This window comes from Rana temporaria, chromosome 4 (assembly GCF_905171775.1).
Source record: "Rana temporaria chromosome 4, aRanTem1.1, whole genome shotgun sequence".
NCBI lineage: Eukaryota > Metazoa > Chordata > Amphibia > Anura > Ranidae > Rana > Rana temporaria.
This window is the reverse complement of record NC_053492.1, coordinates 79,543,807-79,560,608: the sequence shown is the minus strand read 5'-3', so window position 1 is coordinate 79,560,608 and position 16,802 is coordinate 79,543,807. Positions and strand designations below refer to the sequence as shown.

Below are 16,802 nucleotides of genomic sequence, written 5' to 3'. Positions count from 1 at the left end.
CAGAAGAGATGGGTTTTAATCTTTCTCCTGAAGGCCAAGTGGTTCGACTCCAATCGAATAGTGGTTGGTAGAGCGTTCCACAGTCGAGGTCCCTGGACTGCAAATCTGCGATCTCCTTTGGACGTGTATCTGGCTTTGGGTATCTGGAATAGATTTTGATTGGTGGATCGCAGAACGCGATTGGGGTTGTGAGCTTTTATTTTTTCGCATAGATATTGGGGGGCGTTTCCTTGAATACACAAAGGCATTAGGCAGAGTGCCTTGAAAGTAATTCTGTCTTTTACTGGCAACCAATGAAGGGATCTCAGTGAAGGTGAGATTGATTCCCATGTTTTTTTGCCGGTCACTAATCGAGCGGCCGTATTTTGAACGACTTGCAGACGAGTGATTTGGTATTTGGGGAGTCCGAGATAGACGGCATTTGCGTAGTCAAGTCTGGAATTGATCATTGTTCCCACCACGACTGCAATGTCTTCTTTCCGCATGACTGGGAGGAATGCTGAGGATGTTGCTCCAGGAAGAGGATGTGGGGTTGGGTGCAGTATTTGCCAGGGGGAGGGGCTGGCAGCACGAGGCAGCTCACTATAAGTTTGAGGGGGGCGGAGCTAGTCATTCAGCGCCAAAGGCAGGAAGAGGTAACACACAGGCTGATTTTTCCCTCCCTCCCTGTTGGAAGTTGTTTGGAATGGGTATTTGTTTTTAATGTGTATTTTCGTTTCAGGTGGTGCTGGCAGGGGCATGGGGTTCCTGAGGGCTGGTTGGTGGTTGTTAGATATATATTGGAGGTATATATCAGAGATGGTTGGTAGGGTTTTGGGCCTGTCTCGTGGTGGGCACCTTCCCTATCTGGTTAAGCGGGCTATTGGTAAATCGGGCTGAAGAGTGAAGGAACGATCAAATCATTGTCTCAGAGCTGGTGGGAGCATGGCTAGAGACCAGAATACTTTGGTGATGGTGGGCAGCCGATGACATAGCATTCTTTACCTTCTCTCAGGAACCTCTTACACAGTAGTTAGAAAAAGTTATTTGGGTCAATAAAAGTTGTTTATGTTTAAATATATATATTTATTTAAAGATTATATATATTTATTAAAATAGTTATTTTTATAAGTTTATTTTATGTTATCTTTTGGAATTAATAAAGGGGCCTTTGTTGGCCAATTAATCCAGAAGGTGTCATGTCTTTAATCTAATGGTAAGGGTATGTAAGGGGTTTCTACTAAAGGGGTTATATGAGCTAGGACTCTAGCAGTGCACCAGTAATGCTTCTTACATTGGTGGTTAGTGGGAAGAATGCCACCCTTACAGACAGCTAATATAATCATTGGTGTCCAGTCCATGTCAGTGGTTATTTACATGACAATCAAGAGGAAAAACTGTTCACTTGCTACTGGCTTTGCTAAGTGGATCTGTTGCCAGAACAATGCTGGCACAATACTGCAGGAATACATGTTGCTATTGCTCACTGCTCAAGGAACCTCTAGCAACATCAGCAACCCCTGGCTCTGAAAAGCTGCTGTAGATCGATAACTGCAATGATTTCGATGCAATTTATATAGAAATGCATTATGGAATTTTCTTATGCAATAAACCCATGAATAAACAATATATGATTTTACCTTCGGGGCTGGGATTGGGAAAATCAGACGAGATAATGCTTGCATCTTCATACTTAGGATCATGCAGCAGGTAGTCAAAGTCCATCTTCCTCACTAAATCCTCACTGGGCCACATGTCTAAGATCTGATGGAAATTCTGCTCAGGCTTCTCTTTGAGGCCTTGAAAATCAGACACAAATAGAGCAACACAAAAACAAACAGGAGCTGAATAGATATTAGATACAGGATAGCAACAATAATGTGTAAAATCGAATTTTAAGCCCAAATATTAATCTGACCATACTCAAAAACACATCCCTCTATACCCAGATGATCTGTCTCCATATCCAGAATGGCAATCTTGCATATCTGCCAGAATGGACAGTGTACACAGCAGTAATTAAAGGTGGGTATAGCTCTGGGTGTACTATAAAAACAAATGTCACTGTTGTCTATGCACAGTGTATATATTTTTAAAAAAATATTGTTAACCTCCCTGGCGGTATGATTCTGTCTGGAATTACGTACCAAAAGCGGTACAATTATTTTGCAAGGAAATTTGGCGTTTTATACTGTAGGCCTGTAATTTTTAGAAATAACTCACTTAAATCTGACCAAGCAAGAGTCTAGTAGGCATCCCGGGTATGATTTTTTTTTTAAAACAAAATTATAAATTATAATATAATAATTATAACAAATAATAATATAATTATAATAAAAATTATTCAATAATGTAATCAACTCAAAATCACTGAAATTTGCTCAGTTGCAGAATTGTCGCTGTCATTATTTTTTTTTTTTTTATGACGAATTTCCCCACAAATCGCTATCGCACATTTCTGCAAGTGATTATAATTTATTATCGCTGTTTTCTAGCTGATCTAAAACCATTTTTGACATAAAGGGACACTTTTGCACAATCTACAGTTTTTAGGCAGAAATGACATTTTTTTTTTTTATAAAAGTACATGTAGGGCACTGGGCAGACCACTAGGGACAAGGGGGGGGGTGTATTTTTTACATACAGTACTGTAATATATAAGATTACAGTATACTGTATGTAAAGTGTTTGTTTACTTTTTTGAATTTGGCGCCGTTCTCCGCTCCCGTGCGTCGTAACGTCGCAGGGAACGGAGATCGGCGGCACACGGGGAGACTGTGAATCGAGCGAGGAGGTCCCGCTCGCTCACACAGCGGGGTGGCATCGCTGGATCCAGGGACAAGGTGAGTAACTTGCCTGTGGATCCAGCAAAAGGTAAGCCGCGCCGCTGCACGTCCACCCCGAGCGTGACTCGGGGATACCGATCCTAACATTGAAAACCAACCCAGAGTCACGCTCGGGTTTACCGCCAGGGAGGTTAAACTATTTGTCCTGTAAAACTGCTTGTAATTTCGTTCTTGGTGAATTGGGCAAAACTAAATGTTATTAGGCTTTTTTTTCTCCAGGTTGAATGCTATTCATTCACTAAAAATAGAGTGGATTTATAAGCAATACGGGTGCTACTTTTTAAAACTGTATTGTGGGAAATACATTAGGTCCTAATCAATACATTCCCACATACAGGTTGCTGCTGTTTTAATTATGCTTTGTTTCTCTGATTTTTTTTTTTTTTTCTAAAGCTGCAAAAAAGTTAACATAAAATGTATTTGAAGAAAAAAAAATAGATTGGTTTGGGAAATACTGCATTGTGGGCAAGAAATGGAGTATACAATCATAGTAAATAAGTATGTATTTCCTATGATCATCTACTGTAGTATGCAGTATTTTCCTGATTCATTCTATTTTGTATGAATGAATAACAAAAGCCCAATAACATTTGCTTGTGCCCCCATTCACATAGAATGAATAGCTCTGATTTTGCGTGCGGTATTAACACTTTTTCGGCTTTTAGCGGGTGTTAATACAGCATCGCTAGCAGCCGAATACCGCCGCAATTCAGACGGTATAGCGCTGCTATTTTTAGCGGCACTATACCGCCACCGCACATCCTGTGTGGTTTAAGGGCTTAAGACCCCTTTCACACTGGATCACTTTTACAGCGTTTTAGCATTAAAAATAGCGCTATTAAAATCATCATAAAAAGCTCATAAAAGCTCTCCATACATCTCAATGGACCCTTTCACACTAAAGCCTCGTACACACGACCGAGGAACTCGACGGGCGAAACACATCGTTTTCCTCGTCGAGTTCCTTGTTAGGCTGTCGAGGAACTCGACAAGGCAAGTTTCTCCATTCCCGTCGAGGAAATAGAGAACTTGCTCTCTTTTTGGCTCGTCGAGTTTCTCGACAGTTTCCTCAATGAAAAATGTACACACGACGAGAAACTCGGTCGTGTGTACGAGGCTTGAGGCGTTGCGCTGGCGGGGCATTGAGAAAAGTCCTGCAAGCAGCATCTTTGAAGCAGCTTTTGGGCACTGAAAAAAAAAACGCTCCAAAAACGGCCCTCTCTATTGAAATGAATTGAAAGCGCTGTAAAAACACCTGAAAAGCGCCTATAATCCGCTCTGAGCTGTAGAAAAGTCACATGATCTCCCAAAAATGTAAACATGCAAGCAAAAAAAAAGAGCATCTACAACAGCAGGACTGAAATTGCCCATGCTTCAATAACGCTTGAAAAACTCTGTTAAAACGCCTGCAGTGTTGTGTTAATTTTACCGCTAGCGCCCTAAAAATGCGTTAAAAAAGTGGTAATATCGCTAAAGGCGTTTTAGGGCATTTTTGCAGCGCCTCAGTGTGAAAGGGCTCTTAAATGCTTGCTTGTACACATAAAATTGACTGCCCATTATGGGACAAATCATAAAAACAAGGGGTCTGTCATCCAAAAATAGTCACATCCAAGAGGCACAATGGGGCTGATTTACTAAAACTGGAGAGTGCAAAATCTGGTGCATATGTGCATGGTAGCCAATCAGCTTTTAACTTCAGCTTGTTAAATTAAGCTTTAACGAAAAAAACCTGGAAGCTCATTGGTTTCCATGCAGAGCTGCACCAGATTTTGAGTTGTCCAGTTTTAATAAATAAACCCAAATACAAGCATACACGCAATCTTTTAGTTTAATTGTGCTCCCTGGAATTTGGCAATGCGGAATAAAAAACAATTAAAAAAAGTTTGGGCTTTAAATACACTTCACTGGTTATAATAAACACTTCAGTTTTTTTGCACCAGCTTTTCCATGTACATCTTTTTTTCTCTGCAGTATTCCTACACATCAATTTATCTCCGAAGGCCTATTAGGTGGATTCAGGTACAGCGGCATATTAATGAGTCGGCGTAGCGTATCGTATTTACGCTACGCTGCCGTAAGTCAGAGAGGCAAGTGCTGTATTCACAAAGCACTTGCCTCCTAAGTTACGGTGGCGTAGTGTAAATGGGCCGGCCTAAGTGTGCCTAATTCAAATGAGGATGAGGGGGGCGTGTTTTATGTAAATTACTCGTGACCCGACGTGATTGACGTTTTTTAACGAGCGGCGCATGCGCCGTCCGTGGACATATCCCAGTGTGCATTGCTCCAAAGTACGCCGCAAGGACTTATTGGTTTCGACGTGAACGTAAATTACGTCCAGCCACATTCACGGACGACTTACGCAAGCGACGTAAATTTTTCAAATTTCGACGTGTGAACGACGGCCATACTTAACATTGACTAGTCCAGCTATTTGTTCGACTAACTTTACACCGGGAATCGCCTTACGTAAACGGCGTATCTTTACTGCGACGGGCAAGAGTACGTTCGTGAATCGGCGTATCCCGCTGATTTACGCATTTAAGGCGTAAATCAGCGTTCACGCCCCTAGCGGCCGGCGGAACTAGACAGCTAAGATACGACGGCGCAGGCCGTCGTATCTTAGCTAGGTTTAAGTGTATCTCAGTTTGAGAATACACTTAAACATACGACGGCTTAGATTCCGAGTTACGACGGCGTATCTACTGATATGCCGGCGTAACTCTTTGTGAATCTAGCCATATGTATTCTTCTTCAGTGCAGGTGAGGCCGTGCACCCGTGTAGGCTTCCAACATGTTTGCTTGTACTGTGCTCTATTAAACCTTGACAGCCCTTACCATCTTGTAAGCTTCTGTAATTAATTGAAATAATCCATAATATGTAATTAAAGAAAAACAACTCACTGATATTTATCTCTTCTTCATCATACACATCCACCTCAGTCAATCGTATCAGCATTCTAGACAGGACGCTGAGAAACTGCAGATAGGCTCCCGTCTTTCCCACCTATAAGGCACCAATAATGTGTTAATCTGGCATTTTACCGAATCCTCTAAAGAGCTTAAATAAATAAAAGCGCACAAATAATCCAACATACAAAAAAAAAATAATGATAATATTTACCAGCTTGCGGTGTTTCATTAGGGATTTGTGAACCATGTGGTCTATGCTAATTAAACGCATTTGCAAAGTTCATTAGACACTCAGCTGGAAACCGACAATTCATTGGTGCCTGCAAAGGCCTCCTTGACGCATGGGATTTCTCCAATTTCCTATCTACCTACCAAACCAAAACAAGCTCATTTCTGGGATCCATTTAACCTTTCTAGTGCCTGTGAGAGTATGACTAATATTTCAACAGTATAAAACACTATATTGAGGATTAGAAGAAAAGCACACCTATAACTTAATAATTAACAAAATGTGAAAATGGAGAGAAAGACAATCAATGTAGTATTTAGTCCTAGATATGAAGCTCTTAACCACTTAAGACCCGGACCATTATGCAGGTAAAGGACCTGGCCCCTTTTTGCGATTCGGCACTGCATCGCTTTAACTGACAATTGCGCGGTCGTGCGACGTAGCTCCCAAACAAAATTGGCGTCCTTTTTTTCCCACAAATAGAGCTTTCTTGTGGTGGTATTTGTTCACCCCTGCGGTTTTTATTTTTTGCGCTATAAACAAAAATAGAGCGACAATTTTGAAAATAAATCTATATTTTTTACTTTTTGCTATAATAAATATCCCCAAAAATATATATAACATTTTTTTTCCCTCAGTTTAGGCCCATAAGTATTCTTCTACATATTTCTGGTAAAAAAAATTGCAATAAGCGTTTATTGATTGGTTTGCGCAAAAGTTATAGCGTTTACAAAATAGGGGATAGTTTTATGGCATTTTTATTAATATTTTTTTTTACTAGTAATGGCGGTGATCAGCGATCGTTTTCATGACTGTGACATCATGGCAGACACATCGGACACTTTTGACACATTTTTGGGACCATTGTCATTTTCACAGCGAAAAGTGTTATAAAAATGCACTGATTACTGTGAAAATTACAACGGCAGTAAAGGGCTTAACCACTAGGGGGCGCTAAGGGGTTAAGTGTGCCCTAAGGGAACAGACGATCAGTCAGTAACACTGCCACAGAGAAGAACAGGGAAAGTTTGTTTGTCTCCCAAACAAAATTGGCATCCTTTTTTCCCCACAAATAGAGCTTTCTTTTGGTGGTATTTGATCACCTCTGCGGTTCTTATTTTTTGCGCTATAAACAAAAATAGAGCGACAATTTTGAAAACAATTCAATATTTTTTACTTTTTGCTATAATAAATATCCCCAAAAAAGATATAAAAAAAAAAAAAATTTCCCTCAGTATAGGCCGATACGTATTCTTCTACGGGGCTGGACGTGTGACATCATTGATCGTCTTTCCCTATATCAGGGAACAGACGATCAATGACACTGTGAAGAACGGGGAAGTTGTGTTTACACACACCTCTCCCCGTTCTTCAGCTTCTGTGACCGATCGCGGGACACTGGCGGCGCTCGGGTCCGCGGGTCCCGCGGCCGCGGTCACGGAGCTTCGGACCGGGTCGCGTGTGCGCGCCAGCGCGACCCACGGCTGAGCTCTTAAATGCGACGTACCATGTACGTGCATGTGCCCAGCCGTACCATTCTGCCGACGTATATGTACAGGAGGCGGTCCTTAAGTGGTTAAAGGACTGCTCTAGTCCTTCATGTCTCAAAGCTATCTGAATGTTGTCATGGCACTGCTAGAAGGTTAAGAACTATAATGCTTTGTACACACGATCGGAATTTCCTTTGGGATAAACTCCGACGGATTTTTCAGATGGAATTCCGTTTAAGATGTCTTGAGTGAGCATGTCACATCAAATTCCGACCGTCAAGAACGCGGTGACGTACAACACTACGATGAGCCAATAAAAATGAAGTTCAATGCTTCTGAGCATGCGTCGACTTGATTCTGAGCATGCATGTTTTCTTCTCCGCCGGAGCTCCATACAGACGGACAGAATTTCCGATAGAATTGTTTCCGTCGGAAAAAAAAGAAAACTCAGATGGGGCACACACATTGGTCGGAATATCCATCTGACTTTTTTTATCGAAAATTCCGACAGTGTGTACAACTCATATTCCTCTTTCTTCCATTTCCCTTTAATGAATATTCTCTGCTCTGCTCAAATTCTCAGATCAAAGGCCGATCCCTGGCTCCTGTCCCCTGATGATACCACCCCCTAAGGCTCCATGTACACGGGACACTTTTACAACTGCTACTAAATGATTAAACATGACAGACAGTAACCCACGTTTAAAATGTCAGTTTTGCTACGTTTACATGCCGCATTTAGCAGCGTTTTGCCGCGTTTGCATTTAGAAGCGTTTCAATAAAGAAAAAAAACGAAACAACCGCGTTTAGCCGCGTTTGGTGTCTAAAAAGTCGAAATCTTCTGCGTCTGAACCCATTTTTTTGCTTTCAAAGAAACGCTGTTAAACGCAACTGCCTAAACACGGCAATAAACAAGACTGTGTACATGGTCACATAGGATAACATTGGATGAAAAAAGCGTCCAACTGCCTCTGAACTTACGTATAGCAGCGTCCCGTGTACATGAGGCCTTAAACCGGAGCTCCGCCCGTTAAAAAAAATATTAAAAGCCAGCAGCTACAAATACTGCAGCTGCTGACTTTTAATATATGGACACTTACCTGTCCTGGAGTCCAGCGACGTCTGCAGCATAAGACGAGCAATCGCTCGTCTATCTGCTGCCCCCACCGCCATCCTCACTGCTTCACTGCCCGATTCCCTACGGCGCATGCACGAGTCGTGCAGCGCCGTCCTCACTGGTCTCCGCTGTGTTCTGGGAGCCGTGTGTTTCCCAGAACACAACGGGCGGGGGCGGGAAGTGACGCACTACCCGCAGAATCCCCGCAGAGAGGACTCCCGGAAGTCTTAGACAGGTATCTGCACCCTCCTCCCCCTGAAAGGAGTCAAATGTGACACTGAAAGGGGGGAGGGTTCCGATGAGCGTAAGTTCTACTTTAGTGTGGAGCTCCGCTTTAAGAGGAGTGTGGTTGTCACCCAGGGGTGCTCGTTCCCCCCTCTAAATCTTCAAGTGAGCATTGCAGGTTATCTTTGCAGAGATTGCAATGGGAAGTTTAGAGGTAGGACAGGAGGGTCATCCATCCAAAATGTCATATCTTAAAGGGGTTGTAGAGGTAAAAAAAAAAAAATCCTAAATAGCTTCCTTTACCCTAGTGCAGTCCTCCTTCACTTACCTCATCCTTCCATTTTGCTTTTAAATGTCCTTATTTCTTCTGAGAAATCCTCACTTTCTGTTCTTCTGTCTGTAACTCCACACAGTAATGCAAGGCTTTCTCCCTGGTGTGGAGTGTCGTGCTCGCCCCCTCCCTTGGACTACAGGAGAGTCAGGACGCCCACTAACATACAGCTCCTTTCTCTATCTGCAACGTAGAGAGCGTCCTGACTCTCCTGTAGTCCAAGGGAGGGGGTGAGCACGACACTCCACACCAGGGAGAAAACCGCACATTACTGTGTGGAGTTACAGACAGAACAGTTGATGTTTGTATTGTTACATACATGAACATTATCCATCTTGGTTCATGTTTTTTTTTTACTTTTGTATACCACGTCCATTAACATTTTCTATGCAAATAAACATTGTTTCTACATACATCACAGTGTCTGGCTTTCAAAGTCCCATTTTAGGGGGAACAACTTTTTGTTATATACCATAGGGATGTGGCCATGACACTGTAATAAGTGATATGGTGATCACCCCCTCTTTCCTAGGATATGTAGTTACATGTAGTGTGTGATGAAAAGGAGGGCGTCACAATCGATTGTCTATCTCATCTTTCTGAGCTCTAAATATTTGTGGGTGGGTTGTCACTACTGACCTCTGAACTCGGAGTCACTTACCACTGACCCCTAAAGCCTGTGTCACTTGCTCCTGACCCCTGAACCCTGCGTCACTTACTCCTGACCCCTGAACCCTGCGTCACTTACTCCTGACCCCTGAACCCTGCGTCACTTACTCCTGACCCCTGAACCCTGCGTCACTTACTCCTGACCCCTGAACCCTGCGTCACTTACTCCTGACCCCTGAACCCTGCGTCACTTACTCCTGACCCCTGTGTCACTTACTCCTGACCCCTGAGTCACTTACTCTTGACCCCTGAACCCTGCGTCACTTACTCCTGACCCCTGAACCCTGTGTCACTTACTCCTGACCCCTGAGTCACTTACTCCTGACCGCTAAACCCTGTGTCACTTACTCCTGACCCATAACTCTTTTTCACTTACTACTGGCCCCTACCTCTTTGTTGCTTACAAACAGACCTCTGAATTCAACATTACTTACTCCTGACCCCTAAACTCCTCATCACTTACTGCTGACCCCTAAACTCCTCATCACTTACTCCTGACCTCTGAACTCTGCGTCACTTACTACTGAGCCCATGCACTCTCTTTAAACCATGGGCAGCCACTAGCAAGAATTGCATGTAAAATCTATCAAGCGATCAACTTGGATGCATTCAGCTTGCCCATAAATGGTTTGAATCTAGGCTGATTCAGCATCGAACTGCCTTTGGCCGGCTTAACACAATATTACAAGATGCGCAAACCTACTGTAAAAAACAGAGTCGATCTTTTCAAGCCAGTTCTTTGCAAGACAATTTGCATAAATAAAGTGATCTCCTTTCCCCTTGTTTTACACATAATACATGAAGGTAAACCTGTTATGAACCTAGTCATTTCAAACTGAGCATATAATAAAAAAAAAGATAAGCATTGGAGACCTTCTGTGACAAAAGCATGACAAAACAACCAGTAAAGTCAGAGATATAGGCAGCTGAAGTTATAGGCAAATCTTAACATTTCCTGTCCACCAATCTAAAATAGTAAGGCCGCACTACTATGTAAATCAGCCATTCCTTTATAATTTTTTTCTGCTCTACTGTGAGGAGTAAAGTTATTTGGACACCTGATATTATGGCATTACTGTTTTCTCAAATGGTGGGAGGAGGTTAGGAGCCTTTGAGTGGCATTATTGATTGGATCACAGTTCCCTGTAAGGCCTTGTACACACAACCGGTGCTGGTAGAGCTTTCTTGCCGAGAAAACCGTTCGTGTGTACGAGGCTTTCAGGTTTCTCGTCTGGAAATCTGGCCAGAATCTCGACGAGAAAAATAGAGAACCTGCGCTCTATTTTCTCGTTGGGATTCTTGCCGACGAGAAACCCGAGAGTGTGTATACTTGCCTGTCACCGTGGAAACCCGCGCATGCTCGAAATGACTTTGACGCATGCACGGTAGCTTCCACGGCATAGGTAGGGTGAAGCTAGATGGCGGCGACGGGATCGAATGTGACAAGCACATGCTCGTTGTACGCGATAACGTCACCGCCTTCTTGCCTTTAAAGAGAACCACGGTTCTTTTCAAAGGTCAGTGAGTACACTCAGGCGGCAAGAGATTCTTGCCAAGAATCTCATCGGGAAAAACAAAGTTTTTTTCCTGACGAGATTTTTGCCTGTTAAGTAGAATATATAATGCATTTCTTTATATACTTTTTGGGAAACAGACTAGGTACCTGAGGTGGCCCACTAAGCAACAGTCTTCTTGGATGGAAGGTGTCCATTCTACCTTCATTTACATTGCTGTAGTCCATGTGGCTTGGTTTTGGCACTGTCCACTGGCGGTAGTACAAAGATTGTTCCGTACAAGTCATTATTTTGCTCAGAAGTGGGCGGAACGAGCTGGCCCAGGCCACATCACAGTGTGGCAAGAAAGATGATGACTTAGAAAGACCACTGCTGTCAGTGGAGGTGATGATATCATACACTAGTTTGGAGAGGAACACCACAGGTGGCTGTTTGTAAGCCTTGGCCATAGGACACTGGTAGATTTGTAGGCCATTAGCACCGTTAAAGCAAGATGATGATGATGAAGAAGTGGTGGATATGGAGCTTGGATTCTTCATGGACTTGGCAGAACTGTTGCTGTCCATCTGTTCACTTGTGACAACCTTGGCGTTCCTATCAGCTGACAATTTTATTTTCTCTGATGCAGCTATGCAATCTTCACTATTAGAAACCCCTGAATGCTGAGTCGGCTTTGCAATGTCTTCTGCCATAGGGGATAATGAGGACTCGCTGTCTGCTATGGAACCTAAAAAAATACAATATAAAGTGAAAAACAATTTTGCGTTGAATAGCGTTACAGTTTCTATTGGGTGTCTATCTTGCTGTTTGTGCCCATGTTGTGAAGACTTTTCCCTATATTCTGTGAGGTCGCCAGAGAGGAATAAGGAGACACCTGATTGAGGTTCTAACCCTTCCCTACTCTACTAACAACATTTTCTTCACTTCTTGTCCAAGTGACACATCAGGAAATGCAGGAAGATTTTGCTAATAAGATCACATAAAGAAATAGAAACTAGAGATTCTACTCCTTTTTCACTATATCCAAAAATAAAAATGCTTTGACTAGAGTTCCATGTTAAATCTCAAAACTATTTATATATATATATATATATATATATATATATATATATATATATATATATATATATGTGTGTGTGTGTAGCTCCTGGTTGCTTCTAAGAACCGGCGTTAATTTAAATTTAGAGGGGGTCAGAGAGTTAGTTGGCTCTGGCCAGGCTGATTTGTTTAAATTTGGGTCTCTGTCTCAGCTTGGCTGTGCTGTGGGCTCATTCTGTCGCTTCTGGGGTGCTGATCTCACCCCAGGACGACAGGTGGCAGCAGTGGAGTCGAGGTTTGGGTGCTTTTCCCTAGCAGGCTATCAGGAGGGGTTTTGCTTGCTGTGCATGCTGGGGGAGGGTATTTATGAGACAGACGCCATTGGTCTGGGTCTTCTTCCAGTGTGGAGCCCACCTTCAGGGTGACCATACCACGGCGACCCGGCTAAATGGCCTTCCGGGCCGGGGTGCGCGTGCCACACTGTGTTTCTGGTTTCGGGACCATGTTGGTCCGGATACTTTCAGCTGTGATGTGGGACCCAGTAGTCGACTGGGTCCCTACACCTAAGAAGATCCCAATTGTTGTTCCTTTGAGAGGAAGCTGTTCGGTGGGGAGTCCGCCTGAGGAGAGCCAAGAGAGGCTGGCAATCCAATAGGGTCTCAACAATCCACCGGGGATCAAGGTAACCGGGTACTGAGAGGCTGGACATCGGTCACCTATCAGTCGATAACCTAACTGCAAACTACCTGAAGGAGATCCAGGTGTAAAGCCTATTAAGGAGGATTATCTCCGCTATGTCAATTCAAAGGAGGGTCTGTGGCAGAGATTTTCCCTACATTCCGAGTGATACTCTGGCTGCCAGGTCAGTGAGAGGCCTGTCCGGGTACACTAAACCCACTCTGGCTAGAGTGGCGAAGAAGAAAGTGCTGTTGTGAGCAGGACTGTTTCCCTATTGCTACGCCTGAATCTGCTTTTTTCACAGGCAGCTGAGAATCAGTACAAATAGGTCATTGACTTACATTGTCGTCACCCCCGAAAGGCCAGCTGCAAATTATCATGACCAGCGGCCATGATAGTGCATATCTTTGGCATGGTAAAAATTTTACCAAAAAAAATTGGCAATACAATGGGTGTTGACTATGTAGAAGTATGAGGCCTCGTACACACGGCCGAGGAACTCGACGTGCCAAACACATCGAGTTCCTCGGCCAGTTCAGCACTGAAGCCGCCGAGGAGCTCGGCGGGGCGAGAGCTCCCATAGAACAACGAGGAAATAGAGAACATGTTCTCTATTTCCTCGCCGAGCTCCTCGTCGGCTTCCTCGGCCGAAAGTGTACACACGGCCGGGTTTCTCGGCAGAATTCAGCCAGAAACTCGGTCGGAAGCTGAATTCTGCCGAGGAAACTGGTCGTGTGTACGGGGCCTAACGCTATAGCCTTTCTTCTGTATGTTCTACATTTGGAACAATTACATTGGTTATGAATTGTGAAAGAGAGGCTTGGTTATTGAATTCGCTGGGGACCAGAGAAGGAAGTCCAGTCCTGCCTTAAAAGGAAATCCCAGAGCGCAATCTAGACCTATGTTTTGGGTGAGCGGCAAATTCATCGAGGACCAAAGGCTGATGTGTTCCAAAGTGGCCAATATAAAGGACCAATCCACGCGGTCGAAGGCCTTCTCCGCGTCCGTGGACAGCAGGAGAAGATCCCGTTTGGATGTCCTGGCCGCATGGATTAGGTTAACCACTCTGATGGTATTATCCCGCGGCTCCCTCTGCGGCACAAAGCCCGCCTGGTCCCTATGTATGAGACTCAGTATGTGAGGGGAGCAGCCTGTTTCCCAAGATTTTGGCAAACAGTTTCAGGTCCGTATTCAAAAGCGCTATCGGACGATAGTTCCCACATCGTAGCGGATCTTTCCCCTCCTTGGCGATAAGGGAGATATAAGCTCTCAGAGTGTCAACCGGGAAAGAGTCACCCTTCGGGATAGAATTTAAGGCAGAGACCAAAGGTATCCATAGGAAAATTTTAAAACATGTTCTATTTTTTTTCACCGATGGAAAACAAATCGACGGGGCCCACACACGATCGGTTTGTCTGATGAAAACAGTCCATCGGTCCGTTTTCATCAGACAAACCGATCGTGTGTACAGGGCTTTACTCAAGATAGCCAAAGCTAGAAATGCTAGAGGGGTGTTTTTCAAAGTGATTTCTCAACAAAATAAAGCATAGAGACATGGATGGATGGGTAAGTTTACTTTGTATATTAACCTCCCTGGCGGTATGATTCTTTCAGATTTTTGGTGCTGAAAGCAGTACAATTGTTTTGCATGGAAATTTGGCGTTTTATATTGTAGGCCTGTAATTTTTAGGAATAACTCACTTAAATCAGTACAAACATGAGTCTAGTAGACATCCCGGGTATGATAAAGTTTGAAACGCAAAATCATAAATTATAATATAATAAATAATTATAACAAATAATAATATAATAATAATAAAAATTATTCAATAATGTAATCAAATCAAAAACACTGACATTTGCAGAATTGTCGCTGTCATTACTTTTAGGCTGCATTCACACCTGAGCGTTTTTTCGCCTGAAGCGTAACGCTCCAAAACGCTAGAGGGGAAAAAATACATTATTCTCTATGGAGATGGTTCACATCTCCACGCCAGTATTCCTGACGCTAAACGCCTGAAGCTCAAACAAGTTCCCGGACCTTTTATGTCGCGCAAATTGTGCGGATTTGGGCGTTTTAGAACGTTTGTATTCCCATAGAAAGTAATGGAAACGCTCGATCCAAGCTTATAGCGCGACAACGAGCGTTTCTACGGGCGTTTTGTCACTTTAATCAATAGAACATTTCACCCAGGCAGAAGATAAAAAAATCTACAAACATATCAACAAGTGATGAAAAGATGATAATTTTTCCTATTGGCTAAAATAAAAAACGTCGAAGTTCAAAAACATCGGACGATGCTGTATGCAAACGCGCGAATACGTGAGACAAAACGCCGGGAAAAAACTAACAAAAACGCTACGCTCAGGTGTGAATGCAGCCTTGAGTGTTTGATGAAGAATTTCCCCACAAATCGCTATCGCTCAATTCTGCAAGTGATTCTAATTTATTATCGCTGTTTTCTAGCTGGTCTAAAACCACTTTTGACATAAGGGACATTTTTTGGTTGCTATGGACAATCTCCAGTTTCCAGGCAGAAAAACCGGTATTCATAATATAAAAGTGCACGTAGGACACTGGAGAGACCACTAGGGACAAAGGGGATGTGTAATTATTTCATACAGTACTGTTATCTGTAAGATTACTGTATGTGTACTGTGTTTTTACTTTTTTGAATTTGGCGCTGATCTCTGCCCCAGTGCATCGTAACGTCGCAGGAAACGGAGCTCGGCGGCACTCGGGCACTGTGTGAATCGATGGGAAAAGAAATATGGACAGCCGCACTCCAAATTAACTTGATGGTTGTCTTTATTTAACCTCCCTGGCGGTCTTCCCGAGACTGACACGGGGTTAGATTTTCTTGCTACTATCGGTAACCCCGTGTCAGTCTCGGGCTTGCCTCGCTAGATCCACAGGCACTTTTTACTTACCTTGTCCCTGGATCAGCGATGCCACCGCGCTGTGTGAGCGAGCGGGACCTCGCTCGATTCACATAGTGCCCTCCGTGTGACGCCGATCTCCGTTCCCTGCGACGTTACGACGCACGGGGACGGAGAACGGCGCCAAATTCAAAACGTAACAAACACTATACACACAGTATACTGTAATCTTATAGATTACAGTACTGTATGTAAAAAAAACACACCCCCCCTGTCCCTAGTGGTCTGCCCAGTGTCCTGCATGTCATTTTATATAATAAAAACCTTTTTTTCTCCCTGCAAACTGTAGATTGTCCATAGCAACCAAAAGTGTCCCTTTATGTCAAAAATAGTTTTAGATCAGCTAAAAAACAGCGATAATAAATTATAATCACTTGCAGAATTGTGCGATAGCGATTTGTGGGGAAATTCGTCATAAAAAATTAAAAGTAATGACAGCGACAATTCTGCAACTGAGCAAATTTCAGTGATTTTGATTTGATTACATTATTGAATAATTTTTATTATAATTATATTATTATTTGTTATAATTATTTATAATTATTTATTATATTATAATTTATAATTTTGTTTTTTAAAAAAAATGTAATACACGGGATGCCTATTAGAATCTTGTTTGGTCAGATTTAAGTGAGTTATTTCTAAAAATTACAGACCTACAATATAAAACGCCAAATTTCCTTGCAAATAATGGTACCGCTTTTAGCATGTTTTTTCTGAAAGAATCATACCGCCAGGGAGGTTAAAAAAGGAAAAATGAACTACAAGGCACAGCACACTACACAGGAGTAAAACGGCTACGATCCCGAGTCTGGCTCGGGGTTACCACTAGTAGT

At 43.0% G+C, this 16,802-nt stretch overlaps 1 protein-coding gene across 1 annotated transcript in view; it reads right to left on the bottom strand.

Moving 5' to 3' along the window:
• Positions 1–16,802, bottom strand: part of GREB1 (growth regulating estrogen receptor binding 1) — a 213,598-nt gene that overhangs the window by 53,648 nt on the left and 143,148 nt on the right. Inside the window, exons 22-24 of the mRNA XM_040348569.1 lie at positions 11,460–12,037; positions 5,727–5,829; positions 1,620–1,778 (exon numbers count right to left, since the gene is read on the bottom strand). Of these exons, the coding sequence (XP_040204503.1) occupies positions 1,620–1,778; positions 5,727–5,829; positions 11,460–12,037 (840 nt within the window). The remainder of the gene's footprint in view (positions 1–1,619; positions 1,779–5,726; positions 5,830–11,459; positions 12,038–16,802) is intronic.